The 8,409-nt window shown below is 38.5% G+C and overlaps 1 protein-coding gene across 3 annotated transcripts in view; it reads right to left on the bottom strand.

Moving 5' to 3' along the window:
* Positions 1-3,171: 3,171 nt before the first annotated feature.
* The window catches only part of kynu (kynureninase), a 257,201-nt gene continuing 251,963 nt past the window's right edge, over positions 3,172-8,409 (bottom strand). For all 3 annotated transcript variants that reach the window (XM_073025850.1, XM_073025843.1, XM_073025858.1), the window contains one exon: positions 3,172-8,111. In XM_073025850.1, the coding sequence (XP_072881951.1) occupies positions 7,977-8,111 (135 nt within the window). In that variant the 3' untranslated portion in view covers positions 3,172-7,976. The remainder of the gene's footprint in view (positions 8,112-8,409) is intronic.

Genomic DNA, 8,409 nt, shown 5'->3' with positions numbered 1-8,409 from the left:
ATCTCCCCCGACAGTCAACTCTGAACCGCAAGATTATAGAGGAAAGTAAAAGCTCTGACCTTATTTTACCATGCTCAGCCTCCTCATTGAATACTTTTGATGAAAAGCTTCACTACATGATCCGCATATTTTAACCTCAATAACAGGTTTTGCATTTTGAGAAGACAAAACACGGCACTGCTTCCATAATGAATGGTTGGGCATTGTAGAGTAGAGAGGCCTAAGTGTTCAAGTACATGGTTCCCTGAAAGTGGCATCACTGGTAGAGGGAAGAGAAGGCTTTTGGTGTGCTGACCTTCATCAGTTATTGATGGGATGTTATGCTGCAGCTGTACAAGATGTTGGTGGGGCCAAATTTGGAATATTGTGTTAAGTTTTGGTCACCCTGCTATAAGAAAGGTGACATGAAGCTGAAAAGGGTGCAGAGGAGATTTATGAGGATGTTGCCAGGTCTCAAGAGAATGAGTTATGGAGAGATGTTAAGCAGGTTAGCTCTTTATTCTGTTACGTACCCGTGACACGTGACAGTGGTACCCTTGTCACGTGACTGGGGTTGAAGTTATACTGGACATGAGGTAATGGTGGAGTGATGTCATTTTCCCGCCAGTAGAGGTCATGCGACAGGTTTTTTCTACAGGGTATAAAAGGGAGACCCACCCTGTCAGGTGGGGCAGTTCGTGGCTGGATTTGCCAAGATGACTTCATATCACTGTGTGATTTAATGTGATGACGCAGTTTAGTTAAAAATGAAGTTTTATATAATGCCTAAAGTTTAAAAGGTCAGAGCCAACGGTTTCTTTGCTGATGGAGAGTGAAGTTTGGAAGATGGACATCGAGAAGAACCGATTTTCGACGATGGATTGACTTCGACCTTGTGTGATCCTCATTCGGAAGGATTTCGTTTACTATTCTCATGATAGTCTCCGCTGGAAAAAGCGGGAGATTGAGAATATTGTGGAAGGAAGGTCAGTCACTTTAAGTTGTTATATTTAATAAAATTCGACGTGGGAGTTCGACGCTGGGAATCGAAGGACATTGACGTGGAAGAGAATTTACATCGTTTTAAAAAGTCTCTCCTTTTAAAAGTACCGTGAGCTTTTGAACTGTCGGCATATCGTTTTAAAGTCTGTTTTCTTTCGGCATATCGCTTTAAAAGAACTGAGTTCTTTTCAATACCGCTTTAAAGACTGTTTGGGACTGCAACGCTATTAAGGACTGTTTTGAGCAGCTGAGCTCGGATCATTGTTTGGGTTTGTTTACATTTGAAGGGGGTTTGTTATCAGTGTTTAATATACGTGTTAGTTGTTATAAAACCCTTCGTCTAACTCATCTATAATTATTGTTGCCTGAATACGTAACAATTCATTGGAGTGGAGGACAATGGGTGATTTTATAAAGGTACATAAAATAACAAAGGTGAAAGGACGAATACCATGATTGATAATAAAGTATAGAGGATATGCGTTGAGGTTGAAAGAGTAGAAATTTTATAGAAACCTGAGGAGCAAATTCTTCAACAGAGATTGGTCCATATATGGCATGAGATGCCAGAGGAAGTGGTTGAGCCATTTAAACCGGACGGGTAATGGATCGGAAAGATGGTTTAAAGGGATGTGAGTCAAATGTGGTCATATGCGATTAGTTGAGATGGTAATCTGGGTTGGCATGGACCATTTGGGCAAAAGGTCCTGTTTCAATGCTGTGACTCCCAAAGCATCCACTCCAAAATATCTGCACACCCCCCCCCCCCTTCCACCCCCCCCTGCAGCTCAGCTTTCTAAATCTTCCCAGAATCTGCTTGCAAGGCCTGCAGGAAAGAAGCCTGACTAATGCAAAGTACTCCTTCAGTACCTTTAAAATACCATGTATTTCCACAGGTGGTCTTTTCTGGTCCCCTATCCCATGCAGCTACTGTAATGTACTCACTTGAACTTTAGCTATGATTCTATTCTGAGACAACTGCTTATTTACCTTTTCAGGTTTCCCTACCTGTGCATTCAACTCGGACATACTGCTGAAATCTGAATCTGGCACTCTCAGACCCAAATGGAGTGATGACGCTTCTATGATCTACAAAAACAGTTTGAAGGGAAGGGTAGGGCACTGGGCAGTTAATTTATAGAATAAAAGTAAGCAATTCTGGTCACCTACGTTCAGGAAAGTTATTAATAAGAGACAGAAAATTTAAAAGTTTGCCAGGACTTGAGGACCAGAGTTACAGGGAAGGATTTGATAGAGGCATTCAAATTTATGAAGGCAAATGTAAGCAGGCCTTTTCCACTGAATTAGGGCAAGAATAGAACTAGTGATCATAGGATAAGGATGAAAGGTGAAATATTTAAGGGGAACCCAAGGGGGATCTTCTTCACTCAGAGGGTGGTGTGACTGTGGAATGAGCTGACAGTGGAAGTCAATACAGGGTTAATTGCAACACTGAAGAGAATTTTGGATAGGTACATGGATGGGAGGGCTATGGCCCTGGTGGGGTTTCGTGGGACTCGGCAGAGTAACAGATCAGCAGAGACTCACTGGTCCAAAGGGCCTATTCCTGTGCTGTTGTGCTTTATGATTTGAGGACTCTTTACAAATTATGTTCTCAAATTCTTATTTACAGCTTGTCTTCTTTTGTACATTGTCAGTCTTTGCATGTTTAAATACAATTTTTCATGAAATACTATTTAATTTCTTTTTCTTCCCTGTAAATATCCTCAAGAAAATGAATGAATTGCAAGGTAATACACGATGGCATTTACATTCTTTGATAATAAATTTACCTTGAACTTTGAACTGATCTTCAAAGGATCGAGTTGCATGCATTGATTTCGCTTCTGTGTTCTTCATTTTACGAAACAATGCTGGAAATAGGAACTGGATGCCTACTTTGGTACAATTATTCATAAAAAAGAAACTCAAGATACAAAACTGTATTTGAGTAACAGGTAGAATGGTAATTTTTAAAAAAATTTCTGCACTGAAAACACAATACTTTCAACAGATAAAATAAAATTTATGCTAAAATTGGGGAAACATTTAGTCACAAAGAACAGCACAACTTCTTTGCTTAGGGTTGAACTGCATTAACCAAAACACCTGCAGAATGTTTTTTATTAAAAAATACAACAGGATTTCACTGTACTCCGTAAAATATTTTTTATTCATACATACTTCCTTTGTACAGTACTTTGGTACAATATTAATTTGGATTGTTGTCCAGAGAGGCCCTCACTTGGAGCAGGAGTGTAGGAGGTTATTATCCAAGGGAAAGACAGAAGGTGAAAAACACTAATAGTGAGTCTACACGCAATGGCAAATTTTCTCTATCTGCATGTTCCTTCACCCCATATAATCTTATATCTGGTAAAGACCCTTCAAGTTGAAGAGAACGTAACTGGCAATTTTCTTGTTAGAACAGGTTTCTGAAACAATGCTTTTACTAAGAAGTCACAATAAATGAGCTGAAAGGTAATTTTGGCCAATCAAGTTGGAATTGCAACACAAACTAATAGAAAATAAGACTTTCAAAATTCAGAACTAGAAATTCAACTTGTCAAGGTCTAATTAATAATAGTTTTCTCTCAGTTGATAGCACCTAGCTATTTTAAATGCTGCTTTAAAATGGACTGCTTTGGGATTACAGAACTGTATGTACGTGGCAGGGAGAAACAAGGACACGTTTCGCTGTGGTTGCTTAGTTGTTTGCTGTGTTCTGTGTTGTTCTATTGAGTATTGTAGGCATGTTGTATCGGCGCCAGAGTGTGTGTTAACACACCCTTGGTCGTTAACACGTATTAGACATTTCACTGGTAAAGTTTCAATGTGCACATGATAGATAAACTTGAATCTTGATTCTGTTGCAGTTTTCTGTTTGTCAGTCTCCTCATTACTTAAGGATACTTACTGAAATGCTGGTGTATGCAAGAGCTGGAAAGATATTTCATATAGTTTTATGTCATTGATTATCTTCTGATCTTTGGATAGCAGTGGATGTAGAAATTAGTACAATTTCCAGGAACTACATCTATAATATTGATGGCACTCTGCCCAGAATTTCCCAACATTTGTTGCAAAGGAGAATGATCCCCTGACGTTCGTGTCTCCCACAATGCCCTTATTAAATTGTTTAGATTACTGAGAGAACGTAGAGACCACTACTGAGGAAAAGACTTAAAACCTACAACTGGGATTAATGTATCTTATAGCTAGTTTGAAGTACTCTCAGGGTATTTACTGAACAGTGTCAAATAGTAGCAGCTGTTGCAGATACAGTATGAAGTTCTTATGAAGCATACAGTGCCCATCGGCAGTCACAATGTGACACTGGTAAAGTTCTAAAGGTCTGAGTATCATCATTTACAGATGTAGCAACAGCAACAATTTGCTGTTTTCCCAATAGTTTCTGTATTAATGATCTTAAGAACACAACATTAGAAGGGAAAAGTTCATTAAAATGTCAAGCCTTTTGCAACCAAATGTGATCCATTCATGATTGATACTCCTTTTATTAAAGTTTGTAAAACTCTGTCTGCTTCTAGTTTAGAAAACCGGCAGAAAATTCATCCAACACAGCCATTCATTAGAGGAGAAACTAATCTATGTTTTGGTAATTTTCCGGACAGACAGAAGATCAAAGTGAACCAATGTCAGGCGAATCATCTAATCTGCAAAGGGTCAAATGATAATAAGGCATCTCTGAATGCTATCTGAAGCTGGTGTTTATTCAGAAATAAACATTTCACAAATACACTAATAATATTTCAGATTTACATTTAAACAGCGCCCAATTAAATATTTTAGCAGAGAGTAGAGCTGGCTGCAGACATCAATTGGTTGCTTTGCTTGATTCTGAGATAGACACTGCAGCTACATTTTTTAAAAACTTGAGCCCCTGGATCCTCAGATGATTCATAGAATGCCAAATGGAAGCTGTTACTTAAATGAAAAGACCATATTTTTAAGTTTACTTTGCTACATAATCAACAGAAGTAACAGTCAAAGTTGTTGTTCCTCTTCGAGCCCTGTGGTGCATCGGGCGGCAACCTTGCTGTTTCTTTAGGTGGCTGAGTTGTTAGCTCAAAGCTAAACCTAGCAGGGATGGAAAGCATATGAGGAGCTGGCTGGATTCGAACCTGAGTCTACTCGTCTCGAAGTCCGGTACGGAAGCCACTAAACCACTGACCAGCACATTGGTGAAGGTACTCATCCCAAATCCACAGCTCCCCTATATTGCTGCCAACCTGCATTAATCTTTTCTAGCTCTTCTACTCTTTCGATGGTTACTGCCAGTGAGGCAAACTGCCCAAAATGTAAATGGAAAGTACTGGACAGTCTTAGGATACTAGGTGCTCTTATGCAGTTGGGTGGAAACTAGCTTCTGCTCCATAGATTTTGGATATAAGTAAAATAATCACATATTAAATTCAAATTCTATGATCCCAACTACACAGAAATTATTAACTTGAATTTTATATGCGATTATTTTACACTGAGCTATAAATTAAAAAAAGCAAATTTATTGAGGATTAACTACAACTTACTGAATTCAAATTTATGTGCTTATGGTTAACATTAAGTGTCATTAGAGAGGAAACTCCTGGAGAATCATCCAGTGAGTTGGAATGGGTGGAACTGTGTTGCATGAAGGGGGGTGATCACGTTGATGGGGTTGTAATATAGACTCCTCAATAGTCAGCAGGAAGAATGGAGCAAATGATGTAGGGAGGTCATAGATAGCTGTAAGAATAATTGGTAGGATTGTTGAGCATAAGAGTAAGGAAGTCATGCTGAGGTTATACAAAACTTCAGTCAGACTGTACTTGGAGCATCACTTGCAGTTTTGGTCATCCCAGTCCCGGAAAAAAAAAAGCAGAGACTGTGGAGAGGGTGCAGAATAGGTTTACCAGGATGCTGTCTGGATTAAGAGCTGTAAGGAAAAACTTGGATTGTTCTTCCTAGAGTATTGGAAGCAGAGGTGAGGCTTGTCAGAGGTTTTTAAATTATGAGAAACATAGATAGGGTCGACAGTCAAAATCTTTTCACCAGGGTAGAAATGTCAAACACCAGAGGTCATAATTTTAAGATTGATTGGGGGGGTGGAGTTTAAAAGTGATGTGAGGGGAGTCTTTTTTAATACAGAAGCAGACAGTCTGGTAATCATTTAAGAGGCTTTCAGATATACGTGTATATGAAGGGAATTCAGTATAAATTAGCATCAAGATGGCCTGTCCAGTGCTCTTTTATTTGATATTCTAAACATAGGTTTATAATAGTAGGGGAGTAAACACTGATGGGGAATGCCATAGCATTACAGGCTTGTACGGTGAGGAATTTATTGTGAGGAATTTGTTAAGTATGTTCAAAATTATCACATCAACTGGTCCATGGCTCAATTTTTCTCTCTTTTGAAAATGCAGTGTTCCCTTTTAACATTTAGTATGTTTAACCAAAAGAAATTCTCGTTTTGCTGAGAGGAATAGAACAGGTGAATGTCCAAATGATGACTTCCTTCATGTTTATTTTGCATTACATATGTTTTAATTTTATGAATCTCTCATTGTGCTCAAATCTTTGAGGTTAAAGATTTGATTCTAGTAATTTCTGTTACACAATAGAGTTTTCAAGTTACCTTAGGAAATGAAGTGTTTATTGGGAACACTTCTGGAATATCAAGCTTCAAGCTAGTTATGAAAAGGCATAGGTTTGACACACAATGTCTCAAAATGGGGCAAGGCTGATTGCAACAGTGTTTGTGAGGACCATGCAAAAGTAGACTGGGAGCAGACACTTCAGGATAAAATGACATGTGACAATTGTTTAATGAGACTTAATGAGACCCGACATGTTCTCATAAGGGTGAGCAGCCATATGTCCTTGGAGGTGGCAACACAGGTAGATGGGATGGTGAAGATCGCATATGACATGCCTGCATTCATTGTTTAGGGCATGAAATATAAATGTTGGGAAATTATGTAATGACTTTACAAAGCACTGGTTAGGTTGCCTTTGGGATATTGCCTGTAGTTGTGGTCAAGTCAGAAACTTTTCTGCATTCTTCCCAGTGCAACAACATCCTTCCAGATAATAGGAAGTATGCTGTTGCACTGGAGAGAGTGCAGGGGTGTTTCACCACAAAATCTGTTGGATTGAAGAATTTCAGTGATGGGGAGAAACTGGAAAAGCCGGGTTTCTTTTCTCTCAAGTGAAGAAGGCTGAGGGATAACACGATAAGAGAAGTATAGCCAATGTTGAGAGAACCTTTTTCCCCAGAGTGGGGCATCAAAAACAAGAGGCAAACACTTTAAAATGAAGTTATTTTACACATTTCTTAGTTGATCTCTGGAATTTACTACTTCAGGAGGTGATGGAATCAGGCATAACGATTATGTTTTAGAGAAATTTAGACAGACATTTAATAGGGCAAGGCATAAATTTATACAGATTTAATGCAGGGAAGTAGGATGAAGTGTAAATGGCAAAAAGGAGGGCATGGATGTGGGCTGATGGGCACATTTCTGTGCTGCACAACTTAGTAAATACTGAATGTATTATGAAATTCATCAATGGCAGACATCTTCCTTTCCTTTATCTTCTGATTAGTGGATTGGTAAAGCCAATCAGTAATTTGCTACCGTTGTGGCCACTATTTCTTTCATAATGTTTGATATTTCAGAATCAGTGCAATTGTCTAAATTGGAATAGCTTAGAATCAATGCTCTGAAATCATTTAACTAAAGCTCATAGGTCAATTGTGCACTTGTTGTCTGTTTGGCTGTTAAACAATGATCTCTATCATGAGACCGTACCATGAAATGTCTAGTTGAGCTGAACTTATAAATTATTAATTTGAAACAAGTATTTCTTAATTAAAAATAACCTGGTTTCTGACCTAGTTTATCGGTCCCGAAATCTGAACAAGCAGAAAGATCACTTTTCTGTCAGAGGGGGTATTCCTTGCACAATGAAACTTTGCAAACCCCACACTACATTCCATCCTTGAGTTCACGTGATACAGAATTAAGTGATTCATTCAATTTGCTGACAAACCTGTACACATCATAAAATGAGTTGTAAAGAGGTACAGGGGCTATACGAAGAATTGGTTCCCGGATGTCAGCCTGGGGAAAGAAATGAAAGACAATGTTAATTTAATCCATACATAAAGCTTACTTTTAATGAATGTTTTGATCAATCATATCTTTCACTGTCATTTAACTTCTTTACAAAAATGCATGTTCGTTTGGTAAGTGGATAACAAACGTAGGCCTAATGGGAGATTTTAGGTAAGATACTAGACACTAGAATACTACAGCACAGTACAGGCCCTTCAGCCCCTGATGTTGTGCTGACCCATATATTCTCTAAAAAAAAGTACTAAACCCATCCTACCCTATAACCCTCTATTTTTTCTTTCAT

Source organism: Hemitrygon akajei, chromosome 2 (assembly GCF_048418815.1).
Source record: "Hemitrygon akajei chromosome 2, sHemAka1.3, whole genome shotgun sequence".
In the NCBI taxonomy this organism is placed as follows: domain Eukaryota; kingdom Metazoa; phylum Chordata; class Chondrichthyes; order Myliobatiformes; family Dasyatidae; genus Hemitrygon; species Hemitrygon akajei.
The sequence above is the reverse complement of the archived record's forward strand: the minus strand, read 5'-3'. Positions and strand labels throughout refer to the sequence as shown.